We start from the raw sequence: 16,827 nt of genomic DNA on the forward strand, positions 1-16,827 counted from the left end.
CATAAAGGTCAGTTTTCCCCAAAACACTAATAATAATTCAGCAAGTATTACAATATGCATATGCAAAGCATAAGTCACAAAACCTATGTTGTAAATTCACCTTGATAGAAATATGACTGGGCATCTTTTTAATGGGCAAACCTATTTATTCAAGAAGCACCAGTATGGTTATTATAAAATAAATATGTAATGAAAGAAAAAAAACAACTTTATTGATGCTGTCATAGGTCCAGCTGATGCAAAATAAGATGTTGTTTAAAGTACTGAAATAGTCAAAAACACACACTGTCAAACAAAGATTTATATTGACAAAGGAACATCTATACCACCCAACTCACCTCTAGAGGAGAACCTGGTTCGTCCAGGATGCTCTTCTCATTCTGGATTCGCTGCATTGTTCCTGAAGAACTGGGGTCCATTATCAGCACGTTCTGACTACCGGCCATGCCAAACTTACAGTCACTCATTCTGGAGTCAGTAGTCCTGCACACCTCGTAATTGTACAAGTGTGGAAGAGTTCCTGTTCCCATAGTGTCTGAGTAACGTGGTGGATAATATGGAATCACAGGGAGGTTGGAGTGGTACAGGATGCGAGACTGTCTCCATCTGTAGATTTTCACTGATATAATAACCACCAAACACGTGATGAAGAGGAAGGAAACTACAGCCAGAGCCAACACCAAGTAAAAAGTCATGTTATCATTGTACTCCTTGTCATGCGTAAAGTCAGTGAACTCCGAGAGCACTTCAGGGAAGCTGTCCGCCACCGCCACGTTAACAATGACTGTAGCTGAACGAGAGGGCTGTCCGTTGTCCTCCACGATAACAGTCAGTCTTTGTTTGACAGCATCTTTATCAGTCACTTGGCGGATAGTTCTTATTTCTCCATTCTGTAATCCCACTTCAAACAACGCCCTGTCTGTGGATTTCTGTAGTTTATAGGAGAGCCAGGCATTCTGTCCAGAGTCCACATCAACAGCCACCACTTTAGTGACCAGATAACCCACATCTGCTGAACGAGGAACCATTTCAGCCACCACAGAGCCACCAGTCTGGACTGGGTACAGAACCTGAGGAGGGTTATCGTTCTGGTCTTGTATAAAAATTTTTACAGTCACATTGCTGCTGAGTGGAGGAGAGCCTCCATCCTGCGCCTTGACAACGAAAACTAACTCTTTGATCTGCTCATAATCAAATGAGCGCACCACATGTACAATTCCACTTTCTACATTTACAGAAACATATTCACGAACTGGGGATCCAGCAATTTTACTGTCTTCTAGAATGTAAGAAATGCGGGCGTTCTGGTTCTCATCTGGATCTTTAGCTCTCAGTGTAAGAACAGAGACACCTGGAGAGTTATTCTCGATAATAAAAGTGTTATAAGAACGTTCTCGAAAAACCGGAGCATTGTCATTAACATCCGAGATCTTTAAATTAAACGTTTTTTTAGCTGCGAGAGGAGGAATTCCTGTATCCATCACAACGACGGTGATGTTATATTCAGAAACACTTTCACGGTCTAGTATAGCGTCTGTTACTAAAGTATAATAATTTCTTAAATTAGATTTGATCTTAAAAGGAACATTTTGTTCTATTTTACAAGTCACTTGTCCATTGTTACCCGAGTCTAGGTCTTTTACATTAACTATTCCGATAGTTGTACCAGGGGGAGAGTCCTCTGATATAGGAGTCGTGAATGACATCACGCTTATGACAGGGGCGTTGTCATTTACATCAGTTACTTCAATAATCACTTTACTTGAATCCGTTAACCCCCCCTGATCTTTAGCATCTATCCTCAACTCATATTTTTTGTCCTTTTCATAATCTATTGGACCGGAAACAGTAATTAAACCAGACAATTTATCTATGGATAACAAATCAACAATATTGCTCTTCACGTTTGAAATAGAGTATGTGATGTGTCCATTCGATCCACTATCTCCATCGGTAGCATTAACAGTGACAATATGAGTGCCAATTGCTGCGTTTTCTGTGACTGTTGCCTTATAGACAGACTGGTTGAAGGCAGGGGCATTGTCGTTTGCATCCATAACATTTATATCTATATTCACCGTACCAGATCGTTGTGGATTCCCACCATCTACTGCTATGAGCTTTAAAGATAGATGTGGTACCTCCTCTCGGTCCAGTTGCTTCTGTAGCACAATCTCTGCATATTTACTCCCATCTGGATTCACGTGCTGCTTTAAAACGAAATTTTCGTTGGGGGATAACATATAATTTTGGAGTCCGTTTATGCCAACATCCAGATCCTCTGCACTATCAAGCCCAAATCGCGCACCAACGTTAGCGATCTCACTAATATCTAACATAATATCCGTTCTTTTGAATGACGGCGGATGATCGTTTACATCTAGAACTTCAATCGTTATAGGATGCAATTCCACAGGATTTTCCAGAATCATCTCAAAGCTGAAACTACACGGTGTTACGTCTCCACAAAGCTGCTCTCGGTCGATTCTCTCATTCACTACAAGAATCCCTTTGTCTGCCTTTAACTCAGTATACTGAATAATATCCCCTGTGACAATACGGGCCCGACCCGAAATTAGCCTTCTCAGGTCCAAGCCAAGATCCTGTGCTACATTACCGATAAAGGAGCCCCTTTTCATCTCCTCGGGTATAGAGTAGCGAATATGTCCAGAGACAGTATTCAGTAAAAACAGCACAGAAAAAAACGGTGTCCATCGAAGACAAAAAATCCAACGCCATTTGCTAATGTTTTGCTGGGACGTCATGCTAGAAAGATACGTTTGCTTATGAGGAATGAAAAAAATGAAAGCGCTGTACTTCGATCCGAGTGGAGTAACGCCTACTCCTCGGCGTACAATTTGTTAATATTAAGAGAAAATACGAGAAGTAAGGTTTCCTCTGAGAGATCCCCTCGTTCACCGATGTCTCTTCAATGACTGGATCAGTGTTATCCAACAACCATCGTTGTCCAGTGCTAAGAAAAGAACGTGGCACTCTTTGCCTTGTTCAACAGCGTCACTTAGAGTCCAAACCGTGAACCTATAATGTACGCAGTTAGCTCAAAAATTGAACATGCATGTTTGGATGAAAGAAAAAATTCACATTTGAAAATAGTTTTAGCTGCCATGATAATGATGATGATTATTATAATTATGTGTGTGTGATGTAGACAAAGTTGTACCACAAACGCTTTGAGATAATGAGGAGCTGTCCGCCTTGTGGTGCTGAAATAAACGACCGTGCCTCACTTTGGCTAAACAAACACTGGTGTAAGATAGGTGTCAGAATTTGTGTGCACAAGTACACATCTGAGCATATTCATCTAAAGGTGCGCATGAATACAAATTCATAAATTTTTGTCTGTATAATAGCAGACATAAAATGTTTATAGCGTATTTTGTTTGAAAAAAATATGATTTAAAAAGTTACAACTTCAGTAATTACAAATAGAAAGGAGGAAAAGATGCTGGAATATAGGATGTGTTGCAAATTAGATGGATTACTTAAAAAATATAACTATTTTACTTGGAACCGAGCTGAATGATGGGTGAAAGAACAAAATGATAAACGTTATTAAATCTCCTGGTCTACATCATAAGGTGGAAAGGATAACAGCTGCTATGTCTAACTGTGAAAGGCAGCGATACACTGTACTGCTCATAGAATGCCAAAAAAGCAGAAGATGGAGAAAATATAATTCTGTATAACGAGCCGTTTTAAATTCCCATAACATTTTTCCTTGAGATGTAGTCCTGGTGTGATTGAGCTGAACATTCAGACACACTAGCAAATTGTTATATCGATTTATGTTTTCTCCACGAATAACCCCGTAACGTATTTTTGATGGTTTCTTTACAGCTGTAGATGTGTACTTGTGCACACAAATTCCAACTGACAGCTACGTTACACCATAAACCACCGACTATAAACTTAGTATCAAAGTTTGAAGTTCGAAAAAATATTGGTGTTTTAAACAAAGTTCTGTACACATCTTACCTCCAAAGAGAAGTCTGGTTCATCCAGGATGCTCATCTTATGCTGCATCCTCTGCATCGTTCCTGTAGAACTGGGGTCGGGCACGTTCTGACTACCAGCCATGCCAAACTTACAGTCACTCTTTCTGGAGTCAGTAGTCCTGCACACCTCGTAATTGTACACGTGTGGAAGAGTTCCTGTTCCCATAGTGTCTGAGTAACGTGGAGGATAATATGGAATCACAGGGAGGTTGGAGTGGTACAGGATGCGAGACTGTCTCCATCTGTAGATTTTCACTGATATAATGACCACCAAACACGTGATGAAGAGGAAGGAAACTACAGCCAGAGCCAACAACAAGTAAAAAGTCAGGTTGTCATTGTACTCCTTGTCATGTGTAAAGTCAGTGAACTCCGAGAGCACTTCGGGGAAGCTGTCCGCCACCGCCACGTTAATAATGACTGTAGCTGAACGAGAGGGCTGTCCGTTGTCCTCCACGATAACAGTCAGTCTTTGTTTGACAGCATCTTTATCAGTCACTTGGCGGATAGTTCTTATTTCTCCATTCTGTAATCCCACTTCAAACAGTGCCCTGTCTGTGGTTTTCTGTAGTTTATAGGAGAGCCAGGCATTCTGTCCAGAGTCCACATCAACAGCCACCACTTTAGTGACCAGATAACCCACATCTGCTGAACGAGGAACCATTTCAGCCACCACAGAGCTACCAGTCTGGACTGGGTACAGAACCTGAGGAGGGTTATCATTCTGGTCCTGGATCAGTATTTTCACAGTCACATTGCTGCTGAGTGGAGGAGAGCCTCCATCCTGCGCTTTAACAAAGAAACTTAATTGTTTAATTTGTTCAAAATCAAATGAACGTACTGCGTGTACGACTCCACTTTCTGGATTTAGAGAAACATACTCTGATAATCGAGCTCCAGCTATGTCATTACCTTCCAGATTATATGATACACGAGCGTTCTGGTTTTCATCGAGGTCTCGTGCTGTTACAGTAAGAAGCGAAACACCCGGTGAATTATTCTCTACAATAAATGCACTGTAAACGTTTACAGAAAAGACTGGAGCGTTATCATTTACATCTGAGATCTTTAAATTAAATGTCTTTTTTGTCGAGAGAGGGGGTATCCCTGCATCTATTGCAACAACAGTGATGTTAAATTCCGAAACACTTTCACGGTCAAGCAAAGAGTCTGTAACCAGAGTGTAATAATTTCTCAAGTTGGATTTGATCTTGAAAGGCATGTTCTCTTCTGTTTTACACATTACACGTCCGTTATCCCCTGAATCAAAATCCTTTACATTTATAATACCAATGGTTGTACCAGGAGGGGAATCTTCAGAAACAGGACTAGTGAATGACATCACATTAATAACAGGTGAATTATCATTAACGTCAGCCACCTCGACTATGACTTTACTCGAGTCCGTCAACGCACCTTGATCTGTTGCTTCAATGCGAATTTCATATTTCTTTGTCTTTTCATAGTCAAGCTCCCCAGAAAGAAATACCACGCCTGTTGTTTTATTAATTTCAAAGATGCTGTTAATGTTGCCTTGCATTTTGGAAATAGAATAATATATCAAACTATTTGTTCCGCTGTCAGCATCAGTTGCATTTACAGTGGTTATGTAGGTACCTTTGGCAGAATTCTCCATGACAGCAGATTTGTAGACTGACTGATTGAAAACTGGAGGACTATCATTAGCATCTAGCACAGTAATATCTATGTTTACTGTACCAGATTTCTGGGGTGTCCCACCATCTACTGCTATGAGCTTAAGAGATAAATTTGGATACTGTTCTCTATCCAACTGCTTCTCAAGTACCATCTCTGCGTATTTTTTTCCGTCTGTATTTGAATGTATTTTCAATAGGAAATTTTCATTTGGAGACAAATTATAGTCCTGGAGTCCGTTGAGCCCCACATCCGGATCGTTGGCTGTTGGCAATAGAAAACGTGCTCCGGGTGTAGCTGATTCGCTGATCGTCAATTTCATGTCGTGCTGATGAAACGAAGGTGAATTGTCATTTATATCTAATACTTCGACTGTAACGTGGTGTAGCTCCATGGGGTTCTCTAAAATTAAATCAAAGCTGAAGCTACACGGCGTCACGTCTCCACAAAGCTGCTCTCGGTCTATTCTCTGGTTCACGACAAGAATCCCTTTGTCTGTTTTCAGCTCAGTGTACTGGATGTTTTCTCCGATGACGATACGGGACCGGCCAGAGCGGAGTCTCTGCGCATCTATTCCTAGGTCCAATGCGACATTACCAATAACAGATCCTTTCTTCATCTCTTCTGGGATTGAATAACGTATTTGGCCACTGGCTGTTTGACTTAAAAAAAGAAGAAAAAATATGATCTCCGATGTCAATTTGAAGGAAAAACGCCATCTTAGAGTCCCGTGCATATAATTTATACAATCCATCGCAGCAAATAAATGGAACTGAATGCTTTTCCAATATACTTAACTCCAGTGCTTCTCCTATAAACACACGAATAATCAAGTAGCTAAAACCGCGTGTATATCCAACTTGTTTTTTCTCAGAATGAAGTGGTTTAAATTAAAGCCAAGGCATCGGTGCCAGTGTCATTTTAAGCACATCCGCTCTCATAGACCAGAATGAAAGAAGGCACCGCCTAAGCCCACTGTTCCGATTTACTTAACTTGATCAACAGCGTCCCTTACAGCTCAGGAAAATATCAACATGATTAAGGACAGTATTATGAAATGATTTGTAAATTAAAAAAGAAAAAACATACAATTCTCCTAAATAAAACAAAATAAAATAAAATAAAATAAAATAAAATAAAATAAAATAAAATAAAGGGGGGCAAAAACTAAATTAAAAACATATGATAAATGCAACAGCTCCAGCATTTTACAGTAAATTGTGCTGTGTAAATGCAACAATGAACCCACGGGTCATTTACTGATTTTTTTCAAAATCCATTAAAGCACTACAGTGTAAGAACATATAGTTGCCATTTAGTAATAGTAAGCTACAGAATCACAATGAATCATTTTAAACTGTAAAATCTATTAGCTCTCCTGATTTGCATTAATCATAATGGGCCTATACGTTTTATAAAGTAATATGTAACTGTGTGGTGAAAAAGTACATTTAATTTATTTATTTTATTACAGTACAGGGTACATGGCTTAAGTTACTGTCTGGTGATTTTATTTAAAATTAACCTGACAGGATTTAAGTTATGGTCACAATATCACTGGAGTTAATTTTACTTGGTAAAAGCGAGTAAATGTACTCCTAAAAACAACCTGGCTTGCACTTGTGCAGTAGAAGCAAGTGATTTAAACTTGTAACTCAAGGATTTCTTTGTAAAGAGCATGAGGTAAGTCTTCTAACAAATAATAACGTGTGATTTTTTTTCCATACTGTTGTAAGAATGTATTAAATGTGTTAACTTAAAGTTAATTTAACCAATGTTAATTTCTCCATGCTTTCAACATATACATGATGACATATTTAGAATATGCAATATGCCTATAACTTTATTATTTTTTAATCTACTTTATTTTAGATTAAATTTTTAATCCATTTTGTTACGGGCACTTTTACTTGTAAACAAGTAGTTTATGTTGAGGCAATTCTTCAGACAAGAGGTATACTCTATAGTTAATTAAGTTGTCCATCAAGTTTCTTAACACCTTATTTGTCAGAAGTTTGATCTGCAGTAATCTGATTGGATGGACACAGTTAGTTCCCACCTCTACAGATACGGTACTGTTCAGCCCAGAACAGCCGCAGCAATCAGCGGGAAGAGAAGAAATAGCAATAACTGTGTATGCTGAGAAGTGATTATTAAGAGTGGAAAACATGAGTAATGGATATATTGACCAATTAATATCTTTCCAAACGTCTCGGTGAGTGTTTCTCTTAGAAATTATATCACAAGCATTGCTAACACAGTCGCTAAGCTAGCGCTAAGCTATTGGAGTTACACATAAATTACTATAAATACTATAGTTTTAGTACTTTGGGCAACTTGTAGTTCTCTGTCAAAACACTGGTCTTTTGCGGCTGATCAACTGAATTCAGTCTAGAGATGACTTTTTGTTTTTACGCTTATAAGAACATGTTTGCTCTGTAATATTGAATGTTGTATTGTCCTGAACTTTATCTTTTGTTCCACTAGATGCTAGATGTGACTGCACCATGTACCCGTGTTCTCAGCAATGTCCAAATGCTACTTGGTGATGATCCGAGTACCTTCTACAACACTGTATTTGTAAGTTGACACACATGTGCAGAAAATATTTATATGAAATATGTTATTGTGAGTTGAATACAAGAAGTAAATAGTGCAATGCTGCATTGGGAAGTTCGGCTTAACAGCCAGAAGGTCCTGGGTTCATTGCAGTGGGCTGACAAAGGTGGTGGATCGGCAGATGGAATCTTTTGTATGTATTTTGTATGCATTAAAAATAATGTATGGTCAGTGTACAGTATCTCACAAAAGTGAGTACATCCTTCACATTTCAGCAACGATTTTATTATACCTCAAAATGAAACTTGGATATAACAGAGTAGTCAGTGTACAACTTGTATAACAGTGTAGGTTTGCTATTCTTTTAAAATGACTCAAAACAGACATTTTTGTATCAATAGCTAGCAACAGATGTGAGTACACCTCACAGTGAACTGTCCATATTTTGTCCAATGCGTCAATATTTTGTGTGCCACCACATCCACTACAGCCTTCTTTCTCTTGGACATGGAGTTCACCAGAGCTGCAGGGGCTGTTACTGGGATCTTCTTCCAGTCCTGCTATTCTATACTGCTATTCCATCTGTACACAGACTACTTTAAGTTATAGCCAAGTTTAATTTCCATGAGAGTGTTTTTTGAGAAGATATAGTGAAGTAGGTTCTGAAATGTGAGGGGTGTACTCACTTTTGTGAGATAACAAATGTTGGTGCAGGAAATTGCAGGTTTATGTCGAATGAAAAGCAGAATAGTTTAAGCTGATATTTACTTATTTTTTTTTTATTGAATTTGTTGTTGTTAAACAAAAATGAGGAAAATGCGTTACTTTTTGTCATCTTTGTGTCTGTCTGCAAAACCTCAAAGTAACATGTTACGTATTATCATTACCTTTGGGAAACAAAGAAACTGAAATGAATAAAAATAAATAAATCAACACGACTGAAGCCAGTGTAGGTGGCACAGATGTAATGGTGATTTTGTTTCACGCAGGATTAAAAAAATGAGGCCTGGGAACAGGTGGTCATTGGTTGGGGACCATTATCAACTAAGATGCACCTGTGTTCAGATGCCATCATTCTGGAAGGAGGTATTGTGATGGAAAATATCCAAAATCTACTACAAAGACTTTGCAGTTTGGCTTGTCCTATGCTCTCCATCTTGATTATTAATGAGCCATGAAAACAAGTTGACCTTAACCCAGAAAATGATGCTATTGCTGTTAGAGAACAAACTCCACCAAAGACGCTCTAAAACACCTCGAGCTGACTTAGTGCACTCCTCAAAGAGTTACCTGTGGGACTGTGTTGCTTATATGTAGCAGAGCAGTGCTGGATGCTATTGTCTAAATTAGTTTTTGTTTTTATTTATTACGAGTCTCATTACTGGCTGTTATACTGTTGTTGGTGGAAATGTTTTAAAACTGGTTTTCAAGTTGACAGTTTTTAAAGAACCTGTTATATATTTTTAGTTCATACTCCTTATATGAGAGTTATTGTGAGTTGTCTTATTCCTTACAAAGTAGACCTGTCTTATATCTAAATATTATTAATTTTAATGTTTTACCGATTTTTTTTTCAGCTTTAAAAGGTAATTTATTTAGTGTCGCATTAGAAGGTGTAGCTTTGAGGCCAGTTTGGATGCTTTTGTGAAGTAAACCTGACTGATCTTTAAAGTAATGGTTAATCAGAGAATCTTGTTTGCATGAAATTTAACTTAAGTTAGTCTAACATGCATAATTGTTGCAATAGGAATAGACACAGTAGTTAAGTTTACATGTTGCAAGTAAGTATATACTGCATATACACTGGAACAGATGTTTCTAAAAAGAAAAAAAAATGTTATGGTGCTGAGATGGGCTAGTTATCCATGTTTTTAGTTAGGATGGTCCTATTGAGATTTAAAATTCCTTGTTTCCTGGGATGCAATTGATTCTCTAATTCCCATTTGGGAAATAGTGTAGTGATGATAAACAGCTGATTGTTTGTAAAATCAAAAGAAAGACAGAGAAATGCCAATCCTAACATCTGGAGGAGATTTTGATTCAACTGCTATTGCAACTGAAAAAAAGACATTTTTGTAAAGACGAAGGTTACATTGTGTTTGATTGCATGGACACATTTTTTTAAGAGATGATTGAAGCCTAACAAAAGTCACTCTACCAGCTTTCAAAGTTTGCTGATAAAAAAGAGAAACATAAAGATATGTATGAAAGATCATTGTAAATGTATACAATGTATAGAAAAGTTTTTCCTGAGAGCTTTGGTTTCAAAGCTACAATTGACATTATACAGTACTTGAACATCATGTTTGAAAGAGAGATAAAAATATTGATGTGTGATACGAAGTTGATTTCTCATCCCTAATAAGATGCCACACGAAACTACCCAGCAAAAGATAAAAAGGAGGAATCAAACATTTTACACTGACCTCTAGAGGAGAGTCTGGCTCATCCAAGATACTCTTCTCATTCTGTATCCTCAGCATCGTTCCTGTAGAACTGGGATCCATTATCAGCACGTTCTGACTACCAGCCACGCCGAACTTACAGTCACTCTTTCTGGAGTCAGTAGTCCTGCACACCTCGTAATTGTACACGTGTGGCAGAGTTCCTGTTCCCATAGTGTCTGAGTAACGTGGAGGATAATATGGAATCACTGGGAGGTTGGAGTGGTACAGGATGCGAGACTGTCTCCATCTGTAGATTTTCACTGATATAATGACCACTAAACACGTGATGAAGAGGAAGGAAACTACAGCCAGAGCTAACACCAAGTAGAATGTCAGGTTGTCATTGTACTCCTTGTCATGTGTGAAGTCGGTGAACTCCGACAGCACTTCAGGGAAGCTGTCCGCCACCGCCACGTTAACAATGACTGTAGCTGAACGAGAGGGCTGTCCGTTATCCTCCACGATAACAGTCAGTCTTTGTTTGACAGCATCTTTATCAGTCACTTGGCGGATAGTTCTTATTTCTCCATTCTGTAAGCCCACTTCAAACAGCACCCTGTCTGTGGATTTCTGGAGTTTATAGGAGAGCCAGGCATTCTGTCCAGAGTCCACATCAACAGCTACCACTTTAGTGACCAGATAACCCACATCTGCTGAACGAGGAACCATTTCAGCCACCACAGAGCCACCAGTCTGGACTGGATACAGAACCTGAGGAGGGTTATCGTTCTGATCCTGGATCAGTATTTTTACAGTCACATTGCTGCTGAGTGGAGGAGAGCCCCCATCCTGCGCTTTGACTACAACCTGTAGCTGCTTAAATTGCTCATAATCAAATGAGCGTATTGCACTAAGAACTCCACTTTCAGAGTTTAAAGACACATAAGTAGATACAGGACTACCACTGACATCTGTGTCCTCTAAAAGGTAGGAGATTCTAGCATTTTGATTCCAGTCGGAGTCATGTGCCTTGACAGCAAACATGGAATACCCAGGGGGATTATTTTCTGTGATATATGCAGAATAGCTATTTTTTTCAAATAATGGTGCATTATCATTAACATCAGAGATTTTAAGATGCAATTGAGCTGAGCTCGACAGGGGAGGCGAGCCTAAATCTGTGGCTGTTATTGTTATGTTATATTCTGAGATGGATTCTCTATCAAACTGTTGATTTGAGACCAAATTGTAATAGTTTGTTAGAGAGGACTCAATTGCGAAAGGAAGCTTGTTGTCTATGGAACATTTGAGTTGCCCATTGTTTTCAGAATCTGAATCTTTAACATTCAAAATAGCAACTGTTGTTCCAGGTTGTACATCCTCTGAAAGTAGACTAGAAAATGACATGACATTTATTACTGGGGCATTGTCATTAACATCTACAACATCAAAAATAACTTTACCTATCCCAGTGAGTCCACCCTGATCTTTGGCCTCAACTCTCAGTTCATATTTTTTATTTTTTTCATAGTCTATTTGACCAGATACATAAATCGTCCCTGTATTTTGATCAATTGTGAATATGTCATCAGCAATTCCTTTCATTTTGGACAAACTGTAGGTAATGACTCCATTCGAACCACTGTCGGCATCAGTGGCATTTACTGTTAAAATACTGCTGCCCTTTTTTGTGTTTTCCACAACAGATGTTTTGTATACCGACTGGTTAAAAACTGGATCGTTGTCATTAACATCCAGCACAGTTACGGCTATGTTTATTGAACCAGATCTCTGTGGTGTACCTCCGTCAACTGCGATTAACTTTAAAGAAAACTGCGGACGTCGCTCCCTGTCCAAAGGTTTATGCAGCACCATTTCAACATATCGGCTTCCGTCGGGATTTACTTGTTGTTTCAGGACAAAATTGTCGTTCGCTGACAAAATATAATCTTTTAACGCATTTTGGCCGACATCAAAATCCTCTGCACTCTGCAGAGGGAAACGTACTCCAACTGCAGCTGATTCGCTTATTTCAAAACTAATTGGTTTATCTTTGAATGGGAAAACGGGAGCGTGATCATTTATGTCTAAAACCTCAACAGTAATTTGGTGAAGTTCCATAGGGTTTTCTAAAATCATCTCAAAGCTGAAGCTGCACGGCATTACGTCTCCACAAAGCTGTTCTCGGTCTATTCTCTCGTTCACCAATAGAATCCCTTTGTCCGTTTTCAGCTCGGTGTAATGAACGTTTTCTCCGGTCACAATGCGGGCCCTCCCAGAGCGGAGTCTTGTCAGATCCAAGCCAAGATCTTGCGCTACATTTCCGATGACAGAACCCTTTTTCATCTCCTCTGGAATAGAGTACCGAATATGTCCATCTGCCATGTCAACTACATGAAGAAGTAACACCAGCAGTCCTATTTGTTGTCTCAGTTCGCGGAATAATCGCCATCTTAAGGCTGCGTAGTTTAGACGTATTTCAGTCTCCATCACAGATAGAAAAAAGGAATAGAAAAAAAATGACAACGTTTAATTAATCCAAAAGATATGTCGGTAAAATAGGTCCAGTTATGGTTTCCTTGTCCTTGTCATGTCTAAAATGTCTAAATTTACATACAAATCTTCGAGTCCATCGACGCCCACAGCTGCACAGAATACAAAAAGCCTGCAGTCAATGTGCATATGGACTAAATGACGCCACAGCAAAGTTTTTTTTTTAGCTAACCAACAGCGTCGCTTAGAGTCCAAAAGATGAAAATAAAAACAAAGCTTCCACCAGACTGAAGCAGCCAAAGTAAACACTCTGTTTGGTAATGAGCACTTCCAAACGTATCTATGATTAAAATAATATTTCACTACGGGAATGTGAAATTAATTGAGTAAAATATACACCTGAAAGGCACTATTTTTTTTTAAAGAACACTTAAATGCGCAGCTGTGTGTTGACAATAAAAAAGCAGAAAAATATAATAGAACAAACAGTCAACGTTCTAAAGAACAACATTAAATTCTTATGTATAGATGACTTTATGCAGTACAGTGAAATACGAGGTCCTATAATGACTGACCGAGAATTTCATTAAGGAACAATTAGGTACCATAACATACTTATTATTAAATGCATGATAATGCAAGTCAGGACATTGTTATGAAGCAATAACACAACGAAAGGATTAAGACCAAATGTTCCAAGTTTCACACAAACACTGTCCATGGTGCTGACAATATGATGCTGTTTCACGACTATTTCATCTCGGCATGTATAAAACACAAAATTATTAAAAGTAAAACATTTTCAACTGACCTCTGCAGGAGAATCTGGCTCATCCAAGATGCTCTTTTCGTTCTGAATCCTCAGCATCGTTCCTGTAGAACTGGGATCCATTATCAGCACGTTCTGACTACCAGCTCTGCCGAACTTGCAGTCACTCTTTCTGGAGTCAGTAGTCCTGCACACCTCGTAATTGTACACGTGTGGAAGAGTTCCTGTTCCCAAAGTGTCTGAGTAACGTGGAGGATAATATGGAATCACAGGGAGGTTGGAGTGGTACAGGATGCGAGACTGTCTCCATCTGTAGATTTTCACTGATATAATAACCACCAAACACGTGATGAAGAGGAAGGAAACTACAGCCAGAGCCAACACCAAGTAAAAAGTCAGGTTGTCATTGTACTCCTTGTCATGTGTGAAGTCGGTGAACTCCGACAGCACTTCAGGGAAGCTGTCCGCCACCGCCACGTTAACAATGACTGTAGCTGAACGAGAGGGCTGTCCGTTATCCTCCACGATAACAGTCAGTCTTTGTTTGACAGCATCTTTATCAGTCACTTGGCGGATAGTTCTTATTTCTCCATTCTGTAATCCCACTTCAAACAGCGCCCTGTCTGTGGATTTCTGTAGTTTATAGGAGAGCCAGGCATTCTGTCCAGAGTCCACATCAACAGCCACCACTTTAGTGACCAGATAACCCACATCTGCTGAACGAGGAACCATTTCAGCTACCATAGAGCCACCAGTCTGGACCGGGTACAGAACCTGAGGAGGATTATCGTTCTGGTCCTGGATCAGTAATTTTACAGTCACATTGCTGCTGAGTGGAGGAGAGCCCCCATCCTGCGCTTTGACTACAACCTGTAGCTGCTTAATTTGCTCATAATCAAATGAGCGTATTGCACTAAGAACTCCACTTTCAGAGTTTAAAGACACATAAGTAGATACAGGACTACCACTGACATCTGTGTCCTCTAAAAGGTAGGAGATTCTAGCATTTTGATTCCAGTCGGAGTCATGTGCCTTGACAGCAAACATGGAAAACCCAGGGGGATTATTTTCTGTGACATATGCAGAATAGCTATTTTTCTCAAATAATGGTGCATTGTCATTAACATCAGAGATTTTAAGATGCAATTCAGCTGTGCTAGACAGAGGAGGCGAACCTAAATCTGTAGCTGTTATTGTTATGTTATATTCTGAGATGGATTCTCTATCAAACTGTTGATTTGAGACCAAATTGTAATAGTTTGTTAGAGAGGACTCAATTGCGAAAGGAAGCTTGTTGTCTATGGAACATTTGATTTGCCCATTGTTTTCAGAATCTGAATCTTTAACATTCAAAATAGCAACTGTTGTTCCAGGTTGTACATCCTCTGAAAGTGGACTAGAAAATGACATGACATTTATAACTGGGGCATTGTCATTAACATCTACAACATCAAAAATAACTTTACCTATCCCAGTGAGTCCACCCTGATCTTTGGCCTCAACTCTCAGTTCATATTTTTTATTTTTTTCATAGTCTATTTGACCAGATACATAAATCGTCCCTGTATTTTGATCAATTGTGAATATGTCATCTGCAATTCCTTTCATTTTGGACAAACTGTAGGTAATGACTCCATTCGAACCACTGTCGGCATCAGTGGCATTTACTGTTAAAATACTGCTGCCCTTTTTTGTGTTTTCCACAACAGATGTTTTGTATACCGACTGATTAAAAACGGGATAATTGTCATTAGCATCCAGCACAGTTACGGCTATGTTTATTGAACCAGATCTCTGTGGTGTACCTCCGTCAACTGCGATTAACTTTAAAGAAAACTGCGGACGTCGCTCCCTGTCCAAAGGTTTATGCAGCACCATTTCAACATATCGGCTTCCGTCGGGATTTACTTGTTGTTTCAGGACAAAATTGTCGTTCGCTGACAAAATATAATCTTTTAACGCATTTTGGCCGACATCAAAATCCTCTGCACTCTGCAGAGGGAAACGTACTCCAACTGCAGCTGATTCGCTTATTTCAAAACTAATTGGTTTATCTTTAAATGGGAAAACGGGAGCGTGATCATTTATGTCTAAAACCTCAACAGTAATTTGGTGAAGTTCCATGGGGTTTTCTAAAATCATCTCAAAGCTGAAGCTGCACGGCATTACGTCTCCACAAAGCTGTTCTCGGTCTATTCTCTCGTTCACCAATAGAATCCCTTTGTCCGTTTTCAGCTCGGTGTAATGAACGTTTTCTCCGGTCACAATGCGGGCCCTCCCAGAGCGGAGTCTTGTCAGATCCAAGCCAAGATCTTGCGCTACATTTCCGATGACAGAACCCTTTTTCATCTCCTCTGGAATAGAGTAGCGAATATGTCCATCTGCCATGTCAACTACATGAAGAAGTAACACCAGCAGTCCTATTTGTTGTCTCGGTTCGCGGAATAATCGCCATCTTAAGGCTGCGTAGTTTAGACGTATTTCAGTCTCCATCACAGATAGAAAAAAGGAATAGAAAAAAAATGACAACGTTTAGTTAATCCAAAAGATATGTCGGTAAAATAGGTCCAGTTATGGTTTCCTTGTCCTTGTCATGTCTACAATGTCTAAATTTACATACAAATCTTATAGTCCATCGTCGCCCAAAGCTGCACAGAATACAAAAAGCCTGCAGTCAATGTGCATATGGACTAAATGACGCCACAGCAAAGATTTTTTTAGCTAACCAACAGCGTCGCTTAGAGTCCAAAAGATGAAAATAAAAACAAAGCTTCCACCAGACTGAAGCCGCCAAAGTAAACACTCTGTTTGGTAACGAACACTTCCAACGTATAATACTATCTATAACATAAATGACAATTCACTTTGGAAAATGTAAAAATAACTGAGAAAAATATACATTTGAAAGTCATTATTTAAAAAGAACACTTAAATGCGCAGCTGTGTG

At 39.1% G+C, this 16,827-nt stretch overlaps 3 protein-coding genes across 16 annotated transcripts in view; all 3 read right to left on the minus strand.

The window, feature by feature from the left end:
* Nucleotides 1-16,827, minus strand: part of LOC121642654 (protocadherin gamma-C5-like) — a 324,465-nt gene that overhangs the window by 181,579 nt on the left and 126,059 nt on the right. Inside the window, exon 1 of one of the 14 annotated variants that reach the window (XM_041989434.1) lies at nt 339-2,907. The exons of the other annotated variants lie outside the window; for them this stretch is intronic. Within the exon in view, the coding sequence (XP_041845368.1) occupies nt 339-2,765 (2,427 nt within the window). The 5' untranslated portion in view covers nt 2,766-2,907. Of the gene's footprint in view, nt 1-338; nt 2,908-16,827 lie in introns of those variants that run through there. 14 annotated transcript variants of the gene reach the window in all.
* LOC121643472 (protocadherin beta-16-like) lies at nt 3,016-13,265 on the minus strand. The gene is made up of 3 exons (XM_041990916.1): nt 10,658-13,265; nt 3,997-4,800; nt 3,016-3,039 (listed from the first exon to the last, which is right to left on the minus strand). The coding sequence occupies exons 1-3, from the start codon at nt 13,106-13,108 to the stop codon at nt 3,016-3,018; spliced, it is 3,279 nt and encodes a 1,092-aa protein (XP_041846850.1). The 5' UTR covers nt 13,109-13,265.
* Nucleotides 13,914-16,522, minus strand: LOC121642659 (protocadherin gamma-A5-like). Its single transcript, XM_041989482.1, has one exon. It carries the CDS (start codon nt 16,371-16,373, stop codon nt 13,914-13,916), a length of 2,460 nt encoding a protein of 819 aa, XP_041845416.1. The 5' UTR covers nt 16,374-16,522.

This window comes from Melanotaenia boesemani, chromosome 7, assembly GCF_017639745.1.
Source record: "Melanotaenia boesemani isolate fMelBoe1 chromosome 7, fMelBoe1.pri, whole genome shotgun sequence".
Lineage (NCBI taxonomy): Eukaryota > Metazoa > Chordata > Actinopteri > Atheriniformes > Melanotaeniidae > Melanotaenia > Melanotaenia boesemani.